This window comes from Lycium barbarum, chromosome 1 (genome assembly GCF_019175385.1).
Source record: "Lycium barbarum isolate Lr01 chromosome 1, ASM1917538v2, whole genome shotgun sequence".
NCBI lineage: Eukaryota > Viridiplantae > Streptophyta > Magnoliopsida > Solanales > Solanaceae > Lycium > Lycium barbarum.
Window position 1 is genome coordinate 145,086,230 of NC_083337.1, and position 18,636 is coordinate 145,104,865.

Sequence of the window (18,636 nt, forward strand, 5' to 3'; positions counted from 1 at the left end):
GGTTACTGTTCCTTGTAATTACCAACTCATGTTCTCCCATATTCGCATAACTTATTATCACACTATCTTCCAATTTATTTTAAAGAAGAATCCCAACACCTATATATAATAGTCATTTTAATTTTACCTTGTGATGGGTGTGAAAAATATTGTAGAACGCGAAGCCGTTTAAAACAGTGCTCCTAAGTCCTAAGTAATTGCAAAGAAAGAGACGGCAGTTGACGCGTGACAGAGAGAGTAGAGCCCCAGGGGTCATTTTAGCGTCTGAGAGCTGCATCTGTGTCAGTTAAACGTTTGGACGCCGCGTCATTACCTTAATATAAAAACACTCAAATAATATATTCTCTCATCTCATAATGTCTCAAAAAAGCAAGCGGGCAAATTGTTTACATTACACACATACAACCCACCTTTAGCTATAGACTACTATAGCACTGCACTTAGAGCCACTCATAAAAGAGAGAGTGGAAGCTAAGGAGGGGCACTTCTTTCCAACAACAAGTGCTTCTCCTACGTCTAAAGCTTTTCCCACTTTCGCTTGTTTTTTTTTTCCCCTTCTATTTAAGGTGACCTTTAACTGGTAACATTCTCTGTTTTCTCTTCAACAGTGAATGCATGAACTTGTTTGCTACTTAATTTTCTCAGGCGCCTCTCTACTTGGATCATCTCTAAAATTCTTTCCACAACTTTCTCACTATCTGTAAGTTATAGCTTCTTTATTTTGATATTTACTGATCATGCTTATGTTCATGCCAATTGAGAGGTGCTCCTCACTTGCTAATTTAAGTGTTTCCTTTTCAAAGTCAGTTATATATTTAATAAGTTGACAATTCCAACATTTACTTGTCAAGTTTAATATCTTTAATTTAAGACAATAATATTCAAAAATCTCTTTGGTTTCTTGAACTCTGTCATCAGTACAATTAAAACACTTAAATTGGGGCGGCGGGAGTAAGTTGATTTAAAAAAGAAGTTTGTAGTAACTTCATTGCTGTTGTTTTCCCGAGAAAGTTTGTGACAATACGCTCTGTTATTTTCTCGGCGATGTGATGACAGAGATATGTTGGTGGAAGAGTTCAACAGTTTGATACGCATGTCTATGCAGATTAGATTTGATGGTCAAATTGGTGGTCATTTTTGTTGTTAAATCTGGACCGTTAAAGGTCTGTGGTTGAGACTGATACTCTGGGAATCTTTGCTAATGTTTCAAAGTCTTGGAATCATATCCTTTAACTGCCCTTTCCCCAAGATACCCCCTTTTTTTATTGTGGTCATAACTCCCTAAAATTCCTCTTCTACCCTCACTTTGGAGGAATTATCTTATTATATCCTTAGTTTCTAATAATTGTCAAGACACCCAATCATGTTGTAATAAATACAACCTACACTTTTCTTGTTGAGTAATCCCTCCAGTTAAAAAGAGTGCCCACTTAACCTTACTTTTGGTTTAAAAAGAGTGGTTACTCATCAAATTAAGAAAGAATTAATCTTATTTTTTCAAGCTTTGTTGGAAATAATAATTTAAAGTCGTAGGAAACCAAACTTATTAGAATTTGATATTTTAATACGTGTCCGGTTAGGATTTATAGGAATATGTTTTCATGTTTTAAGTTAAAGTAAGTTTCTTACTATGATAAATAGGGGTGATACTAGCTATTTTCATAACAAGAGAGAATAAGAGAGATTGTGGAGATTGTAGAGAGCGTTTAGAGATTCATAAAGTTTATTAATAAAATATTTTCCTTCAGAATTGCCCTTATTAAGTGTTAAGTGGTCAAATCCCAACACCTATTTAATTATGGATAGTTTAGGTAATTAAATTTGGAAGACACTTATTTAATTTTAGTTCCTTTTATTTATTTCTTTAATAATTTGAGAAAATTAGACTTTTGGGAGCTATACTCTATACTCCCTTCTTAGAAAGGGGGATTAGTCAAACCGCAACCAAATGTGACTAATTGTTTAATGCATGAATGATTAGTTGTTTTAGTGTGTTATTCCTTGTGCTGTTGTTTAGCACAAACTTGTTAAATTCCAAAGTATTACATACATTTAAATACTTAGTTTTGCTATTTCTCTTTGTCAATCACTGTCTTGATCCTCTGGTGCTATTTATAAGATGGGAAAGAAATGTTTAATGATCAGCTAGTTGCAAACTTTGTTTGTTTGAGTTGTTTTGCAAGAAATTGTTTTTTTGAAGTTTTCTAGGAACTGAGTTTGAAAATCTTTGAAAAATTTATTAAAAAAAAATAAAAAATTCAAGCGAACACTTTTTGGGGAAACACAAGAATTAAGTTGCATTGCGTAAGATAATTTTTGAAAATTTTCAAACAAACGCCAAGTTTCTTGAGATCTTAAGCAATAGAGGACCTTCCAATAAGAGACCTCACATGCTAGTTTAAGAACATTGTATTCTACTATGAGTATTTTACGAGGACCTGGGAGTTAAAGTCCAGGCGCTTGCCCGTTTCATCATTATTCTTGAATCTGCTTTGCATTATAGATTGACTTCAACAAGTTGGTAATCAGAGCAGTGACAGAACTATAAATTTTGAACTGCATGCATTTTTTTAGGTAGAAGCTAACAAGGAATGACTTTTAATTACGGATTCATGTTACTTTCTCTTTGATCTTACGAATGCATTTTGAGTTTTCCTTCAGAGTATCTAGACTTGACAATATGCTACCAAATACCAATGCCACCATCATGTGGAGCATGTCAAGAAAAATTGAGTGAACGGGATTGGCTACCTAGCTAGAAAAGTACTTTGCTTTATAAGTTTATTGCATTTCTATTTCAACACCCTTCTACTTACAGGAAATATATTTGCTTGCGCTTTTATTATTATCTTTGGCAGGTAAAGTGCTGGATTAGTTTCCTATCACTGTATCATGGGTGACTAGGCCAGTCAGCTGCTGTAGAACAAATTTGGCTACTTTCGATGTAAAGGAGAAAAGGGAAGTATCCTTGTTGGCTACAGAAGTGTTGTTCATATGGCAAGGAGTTATGGGCCTTATTTTGATCCTGAATATGAGACTTTAAGTATCAGAATAAATCCTCCAAGGTTGAGATTCTCTACTTTTAGCTTTTATCATTTTACCACATCCACTGCTTGTCTTCACTATGTTTTTATTTACTTTCATTGGCCAGCCTAAATATTATTAACTGTGGAAGCATCGCAGTTATGATGCCCCTTTAGAATGTTACTTCTACCAAGATATGGAAACCTGTCAGTCTTCTTTGAACCAACGAAAGAATATTATGGATGTCTAATTGAATTGCTTCATAGTAACAGCCTCATCTTTTTTCTTTAGTTTTATTAATGATAAGGATAACTTAATACTTTTAGGGTATCTGTGGACAATGCGAGTTACAAGGATTGCACTCTAGTAAAGGTAATTTTTCTACCTTAAGAATCTTGAGTGATATTCCTTTCTTATTATTTTTTTTTAAATTTCAAGATGCCGCAGAACCTTTAATGAGATGAAGCTGACTTGCCACAGTTCAATAGGCTCTTAAGATTACTACAATAAATCTTGATAGATCAGTGAGAGTGATCATCTCAGGCTGCTATGGTGCACTGTCAAAAAATTTACTGAAAGAAAGGAGTAAACTTTTCCAAACATAGGGAGCATATTTCATTAATTTAAGTTGTCAAACTTTTTGAACTCATAATCTGCTTTCATAAGTAGAACTACTAATCTATGTAAGCTAAAGCTTGGTGATCTGATACGCATGAATTAAATCACTAGTCTGTGTCAGACAAGGGGTCTCACATTGACTCTATGTCCTTCAGTTGCTTTGATACATTTTTTTTGGTTAGGTAAAGTATTTTATTGATGAACATCCTTTAGCACCTTCTTAGATGCCAAAGTGTTCAAAAACATAAACAAGAAGGCTATGCCTGTATAGAGTTAGTAAAATCTATCAAGCTGTCCTCCTTAAACCCCCTGTGGAGGAAGATGGAGTTTTGACGAAGATGCTCTATAATTTTCAGTTTACATTAAGTGGAATGCTACTCATGAAACTTGGTCTCCCTATTTTCACTAGGGAAGTCATTTTCCTCATTGTTAAGGAATTTATTTTCCTAAAGAAAAATGTTCTCCAAAACTTTTAACCAACCAAACTGAGAAAATCAGAAAACATTTTCGAGAAATTGTTTTCCTCCTTACCAAACACACCCTGAGATTTTCGTGTTTTTCCTCAGGTAGACAGTATCAACAAACCTGGAATACTGCTGGAAGTGGTGCAAATCCTAACAGACCTTGATCTTGTAATTACCAAAGCCTACATATCCTCCGATGGCGGGTGGTTCATGGATGGTGAGTCTACTGTTTCTTGTTAGTATTTTTGATTATTGAAGCTCTAAAACAAGGCACGTCCAAGTATTTTTTGCTCGAGGTTCTCATTTGAGTTCTTTTAAAATTTCTTTTACTCCCTCTGTTTCAATTTGTTTGTTTTATTTTCCTTTTTAGTCCGTTTAAAAAAGAATGCCTCTTTCGTTTTTTGAAATTCTTTCAGTTCCAACCTTTCCACATGGCATGTTTAAGACCACAAGATTAAAGGGCATTTTGGTACATTCTACATATCTTTTGTGTAAGATCACAAGATTCAAAAGTCTTTTTTTCTTTCTTAAGCTCCGTGTCAAGTCAAAACCAAACAAACAAATTGTAACTGAGGGAGTAGTTGCATTTTTCAGAGCTAATCTTGGGGACTGGATATCAGGGGTGGAACCAGGTATAAGTAAGTGGGTTCAATTGGATCCCCTTCCTTGAAAAATGATACAACGTAAGGTCTAAAACGAATTCTTTTGGTTATATAAACAGTTGAATTCCCTTGACATAAGGGGAGATTCCAGTGTAGTGATAAAGGGGATGGAAAAGTTGTTTTAGGTCATAGGTTCAAATCCCAAACATGACATTCTAGTATTTTTTGAATTACCTTGTATAAATTTCTTCTTCCGCTACTGCTGGATATGGATGGTCTGCACTTTTTCATTATAAACTTGGACTGCTATCCAAATAAGTACCTAAATGCAGGTTTCCTCGACATTGGTGCTTACAGATTTACTTGTATGTGTCAATTCCTTGTGGAGAAAAAAATAGTAGGGTAGTAGGTTTTAATTGGTGGCCATGTATACCTTTTCACTTTCATCATTTTTTGGCCATTTGAAAAATTTATCAACCTTCTGTTCTGTTCCTTCATTAACACTCTTTTCTAGTTTTGTCCCATCTGCATATAATATTCTAAAGGCTTAGGGCACTCAGTTGGGAAAATTCATACTAATTTCATTTCCTTTAAACTTTAACAGTATTTCATGTTATTGATCAACATGGCAACAAGGTTACAGACAGCAATACCATTGGTCACATAGAAAAGGTAAAGTATCCCTTGTTTTTTCTCACCTTTTGATTTCATAGTTTATGGTCTATACACAATTAATGCAGGGACAAGACAACAATTACTTTTGACAGTTCCTCGTATGATAGTATACAAAAGAAGGGAAAGAGAGATAAGTTAAAATGTAGCATCTTCCAGAAGTTTCTATAATATCATGCACTCGAAGCTAGACATTGTAGTTGATATTTTGTTTCTTTAGGTTTACATGCAGGCATTATCAATGCCATTTGTACTCAAGCATTTTATCGCACCTAGTATACATAAGAGATCCCAATTCCACAAACTGAATAGTTCCTGATAATATGTCTGGATTTGCCTATTTTACTGTGTGATTCAGTCATGAGCTTATTGCTATTTTAATCCTCACTTTACTGCAGAATTTTTTTGTTCCATTTTTTTTTTATTTTTTTTTATCTCTCACACGAGTTGCAGTTAGGTTTTCCTGAACTTTGTATTCAAGATCATATAATTGGCCTAGTGGCTACCCACAAAAATCATATTTTATCCTGAGAAAATGTAGGTGTGTTATGTAAGTGACTAATGAAAAGTGAAAACATAGCTACCCTGAGAAAAAGAACTAGCTTTACCCAAGTTATTAACGATTTCATTGAATTTCTTACATTAGGCTTTAGGACCTGAAGGTTACACATCAGGGATATTGAAGACTCGGCCAGGTAGAAAGGCAGGAGTGAGCTCTGTGGGTGATCACACCACCATTGAGCTTATAGGGAGGGATCGTCCAGGTCTGCTATCAGAAATTTCTGCTGTTCTAGCCAATCTTCATTTTAATGTTGCTGCTGCCGAAGTTTGGACTCATAATAGGCGCATAGCATGTGTCCTTTATATTAATGACAACTGTTCATCCCTTGATGAGGATGAGGAATCCAGATTGTGTGTCATGGAAGAGCAACTCAATAACATTCTTCGTGGACGTGAGGATGATGAGAGTGGGGCATATGCTACTTTCTCAGTTGGTAGTACTCATGTTGATCGGCGGCTTCATCAGATGTTCTTTGCTGATAGGGACTACGAAGGTGGTTGCCTCGAAATGGAGATAGATCAATACCCTCCTAACTCCAAACCAGAAGTCCGAATTGAAAGCTGTGTCGAGAAAGGGTATTCAGTGGTCAGTGTAAGTTGCAAGGATAGACCAAAGCTTATGTTTGACATTGTATGCACCCTCACAGACATGCAGTATGCTGTTTTCCATGCCACTATCTCATCAGATGGTCCCTCTGCATCACAGGTAATCTCATTTTATAATTCTGATGACTGCTAAGATAAACATACATATGGAGGATAGATCATTTTATTTTACAATACTTCTTTTAAAATTTATTTCCGGCTAACAATGTCAACATTGCCCCAGCCTCTACCCACACTTTGAAAAGGAATGTTATCTGTATGGTCTTTAGAACTATCATCTTATTAGATAAATGCTAAAGCATTATATAGGTAGCTCCAATTGATTTCAATTCTTTCAGTGGGAGCAGAAGGATCAGAACTGATAGCATCAATGATATAGTTTCCTTGCTTGAGTTTCTGAACTACCTTGATTAAAGTGTGTGGCCATCTCATCTAAAAGCTTAAGCTGTTAGAGAGAGCACACTTCATTTACTTATATTCTCAACAACCTTTACCATGTTAGAATTCTCTAAGCCTGTATCTACTTTAGAAGTATTTTCATGCATCACCTTTTAATTTTGGGTTACTGATTTATGTAATTCTTAATTGAACTACCAAAGGAGATGGAGAAAATAAAATACATGAAAAGCACCCCAAAAGATATCTAGTTAGCTTATGCTATAGTATCTAAGTTCCTTCCAGTATCAAAGTGGCTCTAAGTTGGAATCAGTGATGGAGTGTCATTTGGATTTGATTCCAATATGTAATGTGAAGATGACTGAGTTTATAGGAATATTTTATTCGCCACATGGATGGTTGCACTCTGGAATCTGAAGAGGAGAAGGACAAGGTTGTGAAGTGTCTTGAAGCTGCGATTCGGCGAAGGATAAGTGAGGTAAGGGAGATTATCTACTTCTCTAAATTATTTGTCCTGGATGTTTCTCAAGATTGCGTTTAGGAAACTAATACTAAGTAATCACTAAATTTGTGTCAATTTATGTTTCGATATTTGACTGAGCGCAAAGTTTATGAAATAACAAAGGTCTATTAGAACGTGTTGTTTAAGCATGCCATTAGATTTTTGTGGCTATAAAAGCATTCCATTAAGGGTAAAATGGAAAGTTTAATTTTTTATTTTTTTTTCAATTATAGGGAGGTGTCATTCTTTTCGGAACAGACTAATCAGAAAATAATGCATATAAAATGGAACAAAGATAGTAATAAGTTTGTAATTTCATACTTCTTTGCTTGATGCCCATGAATTTTTAATCCTATTGTAATCTAAGCCTACTTTATGGTTTAGGTGAAACATAACTAAAAATTAAGTATAATCTCGAAATAATGAAATTACTTAGCATTTCTTTTTCGAATTTTGTTACTTTTTCGTGTTTTGAAAATTTAATTATCTTTTATGTTTAATAAACCACCTCCGATTTTAAGTTCAAATAGTCTAGTATTGTCTAAAATTTGATGGCATATGATATCAATATTTAAGTAAACTATTTATGCTTATATTTTCATAATCAAACAACTTATTATGAAAGTAATTCTCCTATATGCGAAGAGTTTGCGTGCAAATGTTAAAGAGTCAACTTGGACTCAGCTTGAGCTCAGTTATACTGTAGCAAAGCTCGGCTCGATTAAACACGGGCTTGGCTAGTTTCAGCACCAATCACCATAGTAGCTCGGTTTAAGCTGACTCTAGCTTGTCTCAGCTCGGTGCTCAGGCCTAATTGTGGTGAACTCCTTGTTTATGGTGTTTTTCACTTGACATGCCAATTCACTGTTACATCTCTTCCTATCTTTTTTTGTCTCTTGATGAAATTGCTGATTTCTCATCTTTTGGATAAAAAATAGTCTTTATGGAAACAATGCTCCTAACTGTATTACATGGTCAATTTTTTTTTTTTCCATTCTTTATGAGTCTGTGTTCGCCCATTTGAATCTAGTGAATTATGTAAAGCTGATTTTTTTCCTAGCTTAGGTCCATGAACATGTGCAATTTTTAAATTTGGGATTGGGATGAATGTGAAAGTTTGGTTGTAGTAGGATGTGGCCCACTAATATTATATTTTCAAAAATTAGGCAGGGTAATATTCTATTTCTGACTCGCATTTTTTTCATCAAATATTTCCATTGCCTTTCAATCATTCATATGTTGCTTCAATCTATACCATTATGGCATGCACGGACCTTCCGAGAAACTTCAAATTTCTAATGCCCCCAGGTAGAATTTACTTAATTCCTTTGATATACAGGGTTTCAGCCTAGAGTTATGTGCCAAGGACCGAGTTGGTCTACTTTCTGAAGTTACAAGAGTCCTACGAGAAAATGGGCTATCAGTTACTAGAGCTGGCGTCACAACTATTGGAGAGAAAGCAAAGAATTTCTTCTACGTAAGGGATGCATCTGGAAACCCTGTAGAGATGAAGACGATTGAAAGACTGCATGAAGAAATTGGTCAGACAATGAAGCTTAACGTGAAGAAAGTCCCGACATCTGCAAAGGTACCTGTAACCGGCGGTCTGGCTAAGACAAGCTTTTTCTTTGGAGGCTTACTGGAAAAGTTCCTAACTTAATAGTTGATCTTAAACAGAGATGTATCTACTTGTATAGAAGAATAAAACACTTTTAAGTCAAGTTTGTAAATGTGGCAAGGTTTCCCTGTAAAATACATGTAGATACATTGGATAGTTATCCTTGTCAGGATAAACAAAGGGAAAAGCGAAGCAGTCCCTCTCAGTCTCTTATTCTATGCTGAAGTCTGGAAGATTATCAGATGACTGTGTATTGTTCTTGCACAATAAATTGAAAGACAACAATCTATTCGAGACACTGTGACTTTGGATTGGAGCTTTGATCAAGAAATGTTATTTGAAGATTGAACAAAGAAAGCCAATGTAATGCTATTGACGTCTATGTTATATACTAGCTAGCTTCGGAATCCGCGACTTAAATAGCACAAAAAAAAAAGTTGAACCAAACTAGTACAAAAAAAAAAAAAAAAAACATAAGTAGTATTCACGCACGAAATTCGTGCGTGAAAGGACCAAACTGCAAAAACAGAGTTTTGGCCTTTCACGCACGAATTTTGTGCGTGAATGGAGTCACCAAAAAAAAAAGAGAACATTAGTAATCACGCACTAATTTTGTGCGTTAATGTTGGAGCCTTTTTTTTTTTTTTGCGTTACCTTTCCAATCACGTTTTTTTTTCATACTTTGGGCAAAGATTAGTCATGTTTTAAAATCCCAAAATATTAATATTTTATATAAAACTTAATATATTTTTTTTGCGTACAATAATGTCGGCTCATTACATGAAGTCCACCTAAACGTTTGGATCGTCGTTTTAGGGGTTCTAAATTGCCCCAAAGCAAGTTTTGAAACTTGTAATATTTATAGGGTTTTGATTAAGTGTTTTATTATATTTGAATGTACAAATTTAAATATTTGATTTAATAATAATTCATCCAATACGAGAGGTCTATACTAATTAAAAAATAATTCATTCCATTTAATTACAATACTAATTCAATTGTATTGTAATTAAATGGAATGAATTATTTTTTAATTAGTATAGACCTCTCGTATTGGATGAATTATTATTAAATCAAATATTTAAATTTGTACATTCAAATATAATAAAACACTTAAATCAAAACCCTATAAATATTACAAGTTTCAAAACTTGCTTTGGGGCACTTTAGAACCCCTAAAACGACGATCCAAACGTTTAGGTGGACTTCATGTAATGAGCCGACATTATTGTACGCAAAAAAAATATTAAGTTTTATATAAAATATTGATATTTTGGGATTTTAAAACATGACTAATCTTTGCCCAAAGTATGAAAAAAAAACGTGATTGGAAAGGTAACGCAAAAAAAAAAAAAAAAAAAAAAAAAAAAAAAAAAAAAAGCTCCAACATTAACGCACAAAATTAGTGCGTGATTACTAATGTTCTCTTTTTTTTTTTTGGTGACCCCATTCACGCACAAAATTCGTGCGTGAAAGGCCAAAACTGTGTTTTTGCAGTTTGGTCCTTTCACGCACGAATTTCGTGCGTGAATACTACTTATGTTTTTTTTTTTTTGTACTAGTTTGGTTCAATTTTTTTTTTTGTGCTATTTAAGTCGCGGATTCCTAGCTTCGACAATGAGCTGCTAACGTTGTTTGATTAACCTTTTGGTCCTTCAGTTGTATTGTAGCTGGTTGAGTATTTTCCCAGTTATAAGCTTTCAGAAGCCAATTCTTCTCTCTTGGGGAACAATATGTAATACCCTCACCCCGAGCATACCGCAGATATCATGGGTTTGCGTGGTGAACTCTAAGGGCTCGTTTGGTATGATGGATAAGCAAAAATAGTCCTGGGATAAAAATTAGTACCGCTTTATCCCATGTTTGGTTGGGAAAAAAATCGGGATTAGTTATCTCGGGATTATAGTGTTCTTTTTTTATCTCACCTTGAGGGTGGAATAACTAATCCCGGGATAAGTTGTTTCCAACCAAATGAGCCCTAAGGATGAGGATCTAAGAAATGTAGGAGCAATATTTTTCTTACTGATTTTCCTATAAGGAAAATTGTAATATGTTCTTTTTCTAACGTGAAATATAATGTCAGAATAAATGTGCTCTATTGAGATTACAATAAGAAAATGAGTATCAAGAGCAAATATAGGTGACTAAGATCTAATATATATCATCATTTTTGGAGAGAAGTTAGAGAGAGAGAAACTTTTCATCATTGAATATATTCTTTTCAGCTTGTTCATCATTGACCGGTGGCCAGTCCACGATGGAGGCTGGCCAACCCTCACTAACTACGACTGTTCCAAAAACCAATCTTAATCCATTACAATACTCAGATCTGTTCAAACCAAAAACCTTGAATGATTCATTGCATAGTCAGATACAATCACTGCCCCAGATTCCAATGAAACCAGTAACTTTCCTACATGGGGTGCCATACATTAAATAAACTGAAGCAGAAGTTGATCAGATGAATGTCATTGAAAATCTTCAGTATATTGTGGTAGGGAAGTTCTCATATGGCTAGCCAGATATTGAACAACTTCGTTTGATAATCCCTGCACAATGTGGAATAAAAGGTGAGTGTAGAACAGGTTTTCTAAGAAACCGCCATGTGCTTATCAGATTAAGTCTTTTTGAAGACTTTGTGAATTTCACATCAAAGCCTATATATACATGCAAGATAGAGAGGGATACTCGTACCAAATGAGACCACTGATCTATGATTCGAATTTCAAGATTGATGAAGAAACATCAAAGACAATGGCATGGATTTCCTTCCCAAATCTATTGCCTACATACTTTGTGAAGGAAACTCTTTTTTCAATTGCATCTGCAGTGGGTATTCCTATACAATTGGATATGGCTACGATCAACAAGACTGGACCTAGTTGTGCTAGGGTCAAGGTTTTAGTAGATTTGTTAGCGGATTTACCCAAAACAGTGAGGATGGATATTGAAAATGAAAAAACAAGAGCAATAAGGACTGTTAATGTTCAGATTCATTATGATTACCTTCCTAAGTATTGCAAGGAATGTAAATTACAGGGACATGATGAGTATGATTGTAGAATTATAAATCCAGAGCTTGCTCAGTATGACAATGAAAGGGAGGAAATGCCAAAGGAGAATGACAAGACAAAACTTCAGAAAAGCTCTGATGAAGTGCATAATAGTAAGGAAAGCAATAAAGATCTCCAAGAGGACAAAAAAACTGAAGCAAAAAAGGCCAAAAGATTACAAGTAGAGGAGAAACATAATAAAAAGCAGGCTAATGACAAAGGCAAACAAAAGCAAGAGGAGGGAAACCAACAAAGATATGAAGGGAAAAAGAATTATGGGAAATACAATTATAAAAAATACAATAATTTGTACAATTATTCTGCTAGAGTGTTGGCAGGTGGAAGACTGTTAGGAAATTCGGGAAATTGGAATCCCATCAAAGATAATAGAAACTTCAATGCTGAGAAAGGAAGGGCAAATCATAGCAAACAGAAAGAGACAACAGCCACTGCTACATGCAACAACTTTAGCACTTTGGTGGACTTGGAGGAGGAATAAGAAAATCAAAATGAAACACAAGAAGGAAGCACACATAGTAGCAATCCTGTTAAAGAGACAGCTAGGCCATGGGTGGATGCTGCCTTTGGGAAACAAACAGAAAATAACAAAGCTATGAAGGAGCAAGGAAAGATAGATAGCAGATAGGAGAAAGATAATAAGAAGGAGAAAGGGGTAGGGGATAATATGTCAGAGGAGATAGCCATACAAGATTCAGAAAGAACAATTACAAATATCGTGGAAAATGATAACAAAAAAGAAGATGATAACAAACAGATTCCTGAAGGCCAAGACGTACTTCAACCCATAGAAATACAAGACAGTGTTAATTCAAGCTCATATCAGCAAGTGGAATCAGCTGGACAACAAGTGGATCAAATGAAGGACTAACCTGAAGAGCCACCTGATGCAAACAATATGGGGGAAGGAAATACAACATCATCTGCAAATAAGGAACAAAATAATAAAGCCAGGACACAAAATAAAGAAAGGGCAATACAAGCAAGGGATCAGAGAGATCAAAACAGCAAAGATACAGACATAGAAAAGCAGGCAAGTTCAGGAAATCATAAGTCTCAACTGGTAGCCAAAGATCATGAAAATACATCACAAGAAGAAGTGAATCAGAATAAAATAGATATTGGAGAGGAGGAAGCAGATGAAACTATTAGTTCTGATTTAATAGAGGGCAACAATAAAGGAGATATTTCCCCTAAACACTTGACAAAAACTAAAAAGGGTCACAAGGCAAGGGATAAAAGTGTTCCTCCCAAGACAGTGGGAGGAGTACAAACAAGGAAGGCCTATTCTAAAGGAGTTTCTCAATTAATATCTCATTAATATGGAATATAAGGTATGTAAACACTCAACAGGCCTTTGAGAGGGTAGTACTATTGTATAGACAGAAACATTTTAATTATGTTGCCTTACTGGAGCCTTTCTAGCATGTTAGACATATTGACATGTACAAATTGTGGCTAAATATGGGGACAACATGGCATAATGTGAATGGAAAGATTTGGATTTTTGTGGATGCAGAAATTCAAGTAGAAATAATGAGAGATACAGAACAACTCTTATCTTGTAGATTCACTCATTTGGGTGATGGGCAAGAGTTGGTGCTTACAGTTGTTTATGCGAGTACTGATAGAAGTGGGAGAATAACTCTATGGGAGGATCTATATGACATGTCTTCACACATCACCATCCCATGGCTTGTGGGTGGGGATTTTAATTTCATTACAAATAACATTGAGAAATTTGGGGGTCTTCCTGTATAGTTTGCAGAAACAGAGGATTTTAGACAATGTATAGACATTTGCCAACTGATGGATCTTGGTTTTACTGGAAGTATGTTCACATGGTGGAATGGGAGATCTGATGAGGCTTGTATATTTAAAATATTGGACAGATGTTTGGGAAATCAGGCTCTGCAGAATTATTTTCCTAATTTGGAGGTAGAGCATCTCATTAAACAAGGTTCTGACCACTCTCCTTTTCTGGTAAATATGAGAGCAGATAGTAGACCAATTAGGAAATCTTTCAGGTTTCTTAATTTTTGGGTGGAGCATAAATCTTTTCTAGATGTAGTCAAAGAAAATTGGGTGGAATCTTATGGCTCAGGCCCCTTCTTTAACTTTCTTAATAAGTTAAAAAAGGTGGGAAGAGCTCTCTCTAAGTGGAGTAGGGACACTTATGGTGATATCTTCAAGCAAATTGCAACTCTGGAGGAAGTGGTGCAGGTGCATGAGCAGGAATTTGAATAAAATCCTACAGGGCTTAATAGGGAAAGGCTACAAAGGGTACGAGTTGATCTGATCAGGTTTTATTCTATTGAAGAAAAATTTTGGAGACAAAAAGTAGGGATGAAGTGGTTTCAGGATGAAGATAGGAACACAAAATTCTTTCATGCTCATGTCAATGGAAAGACAAGAAAGCTGCAGTTACAGAGAATTCAAGATCATACAGGTACATGGCTGGACACTGAAGAGGAGATTGCGCAGAAAGCAATCAGATTTTTCTCAGACCAATTCAAAGAGGAAAATATCCCTACAGATTTCTCTATGCTAGATAAGATTCCTAAAATGGTTACAAAAGAACAAAATCAACAACTCTATGAAATGCCAGATGAAGCAGAGGTGAAAACAACAGTTTTTGGTTTAAATGGAGGCAGTGCAGGGGGTCCTGATGGTTTCAAAGGAAGATTTTTCCAAGCTTGTTGGGAAATTTTTGCAAATAACTTGGTGAACATGGTGAGATCTTTCTTCTGTGGGCATGAACTCCCAAGGTATGTAACTTGTATCAATTTGGTTTGATACCAAAGAAGAAAGAAATTAATACATTTTCTGATATGACAATCAGCTTGAGTAACATCACTAGCAAAGTTATCTCAAGAATAATTCATGAAAGGTTGATATATCTGCTGCCTGAGATCATTTCACCTCAGCAATCAGGATTTGTTAAAGGCGAGATTATTGTAGAAAACATTCTGTTGGCTCAGGAAATTGTACATAATATTAGGATTAGAGGAAAGCCTGCAAATGTTGTCATTAAGCTTGACATGACAAAGGCGTATGACAGGGTATCATGGTTATTTCTAACTAAAGTCCTGAGGAGAATGGGGTTTGGTGAATTTACTATTGATATGGTGTTTAGAGTTATCCCAAATAATTGGTATGCCATTCTGATTAATGGACAACCTCATGGTTTTTTCAAATCATCTAAAGGAGTAAAGCAAGGAGATCCACTGTCCCCTACTTTATTCATTTTGGCTATAGAATGTTTGTCTAGGGCTCTGAATGCACTGCTTACTGAGGCTGATTACAAGGAATATGGGATGCCAAAATGGAGTCCATATGTCAATAATTTGGCATATGCAGATGATACTATCATTTTCACCTCTGCTAATGAACAGTCTGTGAGATTAGTGATGAAGACTTTGAGTAATTATCAGAAGGTGAGTGGTCAGAAGATCAACAAGCAGAAAAGTGTTGTTTATATGCATCATTTGACATCTCATAACATTAAGGAGTTGGTATTTTCTGCCACTCAGATTCCTGAAAAGGATTTTCCATTCACATATTTGGGTGTACCAATTTACTATGGGAGAAGAATGAACATTCACTACAAGGAGATAATAGAAAAGATTCAGAATAGACTGAGCTCATGGACTGGTAAGCTGTTATCTATTGGAGGAAGGAAAACACTGATTAAACATGTTTTACATAGCATGCATATACACCTACTATCCGCTTGTGACCCTTCTAGTGTTGTACTTGCTCAGATTCATAGCTTGTTTGCTAAGTTCTTTTGGAGCAACTCTGTGGGAAACTCAAGTAAGCACTGGGCAACTTGGACAACCTTATGTCATCCACAAAAAGAAGGTGGCATGGGGTTCAGAAGCCTACAAGATATATCTAAATCCCTCTTTGCTAAACTGTGGTGGAACATGAGAACCAAACAATCCTTATGGAGAACTTTCATGAGTAATAAGTACTTAAAGAAGTTTCATGCTGTGATAGCCCCTAGCGGATCAGGTACTTATGTGTGGAAGAAGATGATTAAACACAGAGATGAGATGGAACATGAGATATGGTGGAAGTTTCAACAAGGTAATTCTTATTTTTGGTTTGATAATTGGACATGACTGGGAGCCCTATACCATATTACTCCACCAGATTTTGAGTGTGATCCCACAATCATCCTTGTAAAAGAAACTGCAGAAGTGGGGAAATGGGATGAACAGTTGCTAAGAAGAATCCTTCCTGAGGATCTAGCAGACCATATTGTGCAGCACATTAATCCACCAAATGAAAATGGCCAAGCAGATAAGGCCTTCTAGAAGTTAGATTCGAGGGGGAAATTCACAGTTGGGTCTGCATTTCAATTGCTCAGACAAAGAAAAGATCCCAGTAATTTGTTTAAGCAGATGTGGATTAAAGGACTACCAATAAAGATATCTTTTTTTATGTGGAGATTTTGGAAGTTCAAGCTACCACTGGATGATAAGTTGAAGAAATGGTGAAACTAATTCCCTTCGAGATACTATTGTTGTCAACATCCAGAAGTGGAAGATACCTCCCATGTCTTTTTACACTCACTAACAGCTCAAGCCATCTGGAAGTATTTTTGTGGACCAGTGGGAATAAATATTGAGAATTTGCAAGTTACCCAAATAATTAACAGATGGTGGGACATGCCTAGTGGACTACTGTCAAATGCATCAACCAAGCTGTCCCTGCTATTATTATTTGGGAACTTTGGAAGAGGAGAAACACTATAAGACATGAAGGGAAGGTGTCAATCACAAAACTCATTTACCAGGTGATGCATACTTTGATTCAATTCATGAAGGTGAGAAGATTTTTTTTTAGATATGCACTATAAAATTGGAGTGTGATTGTGGAGTCATTACAGAGATATTCTCCAAAGAGAAGAGTAACACCAGTGATTTGGAGAACTCCAGATATTGGATGGATAAAAGTCAATACTGATGGAACCTCAAGAGGAAGCCCGGGTAGGAGTTCATGGGCCTTTTGTGTAAGGGATGAAAGGGGAGATGTGATACAAGCACAGTCCAGAGAAATAGAAGATCTTCAAAGCACCAACACCGAGGCAGAGGCCCTGGCCATTTTACAGGCTCTCGGGTATTTAAAAGACAATCAGTGAGATCAAATAATGATAGAGACAAATTCATTATTGCTGAAGAACATTATTCAAAGGACATGGGAAATTCCTTGGCAAATCATTACTATGGTGGAAGAAATTTGGAGAATAATTGAGAAAAATGTGGTAGTGATAGAGCATACTTATAGGGAAGGAAACAAATTAGCAGATCACTTGGCTAATTTAGCTTTGGACATAGGGACATACAATTCAATTCCTTTCATGACATGGAGAGTCACTGTAAAAGAATTGTGAACAGTGACAAATTACAGCTGCCCTATCTAAGAATCAGATCATGTTAAGGAGACTGAATATAGGGGAAGGTGGGAGAAAAGGAGGTCCTCACACTCAAATCCTTTTGGAGGAGAATGTGAAGGATTTGATTTACACTAACTGTTTGCTAATGGTTGCAGGTACACAATCTAACATAAATGGAGGATTTTTAATTCAACAGGTACCACAGAACAATCACACTGAAGGAATACCAACAAGCAGCGAAACACAGTGTAATCAGGATTCAGGAAACAGAAAAAACAAAAAAGAATACATATGCATAGCAAATATGATCAAGATCCAACTCAGGAAAGCCTCAAAGGGGATTTTAATTAATATAAGGTTGATCGATGTTCAATTTGTGGTATTAGCACCAAGTTGTGCTCAATTGAATGGACAAAAGTCAATTTTATATGGGTTAAATCACAAAGAGGAAGATACATATTTGCTCAGCTAAACTTTTCAATCGAAACATAGAGAAGACAGAACAATGGAAATTACAAAACAAGCAAGAATCAAATGCAGAGATACAGAGAAGGTAAATATAGCAAAGAGAGAGGAAGGGACATACCAGATCGAATAGAAGAAAGGCAACAACAATGATATTGGTATGTGTATTATTGGGGCCTAAGGCTCTACTGTGAGATTATAAAATAATGTAGTGGCCTTGGAATCTGAAAAAAAAAGAGGGTCCACAGCACAAAGGCCATGATCAGTGCTCATGCAAGTGAGACAGTAGCTCCTATTAAAGATCACATCATGGGAAAAAAAAAAAAAAAGGGGAGGTGGTCCTGGAGTATATTAAAGATGTTATAAATCTGGAAAAAAAAAAGATCAATCATGAAGAACTAATGTTAGGAGATTTTTCTTAATTTTTTAATGCAAGTAGTTGCGAAAAAAAAAATCTCTACAGGTGATCATAATTAGCTGCGAATATGTTTGGCCATATTAATAAGTTTACATTAAACAAAGTAAGCATAGGGGTCTTTTAGCCTTTGTCACAATAAACAGTATTGGAAATTTCTGTATAATATTGGTCTTATATGAGTATAAACGGAGAAATATAACTAATGAAACTCATAT

At 35.5% G+C, this 18,636-nt stretch overlaps 2 protein-coding genes across 3 annotated transcripts; both read left to right on the top strand.

Moving 5' to 3' along the window:
• The first annotated feature begins 349 nt into the window (after nucleotides 1–349).
• On the top strand, nucleotides 350–9,359 carry LOC132641747 (ACT domain-containing protein ACR3). Of its 2 annotated transcripts, XM_060358842.1 has the most exons (9): nucleotides 350–700; nucleotides 1,057–2,763; nucleotides 2,859–3,065; nucleotides 3,351–3,396; nucleotides 4,209–4,323; nucleotides 5,313–5,380; nucleotides 6,027–6,647; nucleotides 7,317–7,421; nucleotides 8,785–9,359. In XM_060358842.1, exons 3-9 carry the CDS (start codon nucleotides 2,995–2,997, stop codon nucleotides 9,103–9,105), a joined length of 1,347 nt encoding a protein of 448 aa, XP_060214825.1. In that variant the 5' UTR covers nucleotides 350–700; nucleotides 1,057–2,763; nucleotides 2,859–2,994; the 3' UTR covers nucleotides 9,106–9,359. The 2 variants fall into 2 exon arrangements, with proteins under 2 accessions (XP_060214825.1, XP_060214817.1); XM_060358834.1 differs by lacking the exon at nucleotides 1,057–2,763.
• Nucleotides 9,360–14,480: 5,121 nt separating this feature from the next.
• LOC132615631 (uncharacterized) lies at nucleotides 14,481–17,283 on the top strand. The gene is made up of 5 exons (XM_060330252.1): nucleotides 14,481–14,902; nucleotides 14,977–15,472; nucleotides 15,668–16,226; nucleotides 16,293–16,447; nucleotides 17,032–17,283. The coding sequence occupies exons 1-5, from the start codon at nucleotides 14,481–14,483 to the stop codon at nucleotides 17,281–17,283; spliced, it is 1,884 nt and encodes a 627-aa protein (XP_060186235.1).
• Nucleotides 17,284–18,636: the final 1,353 nt, after the last annotated feature.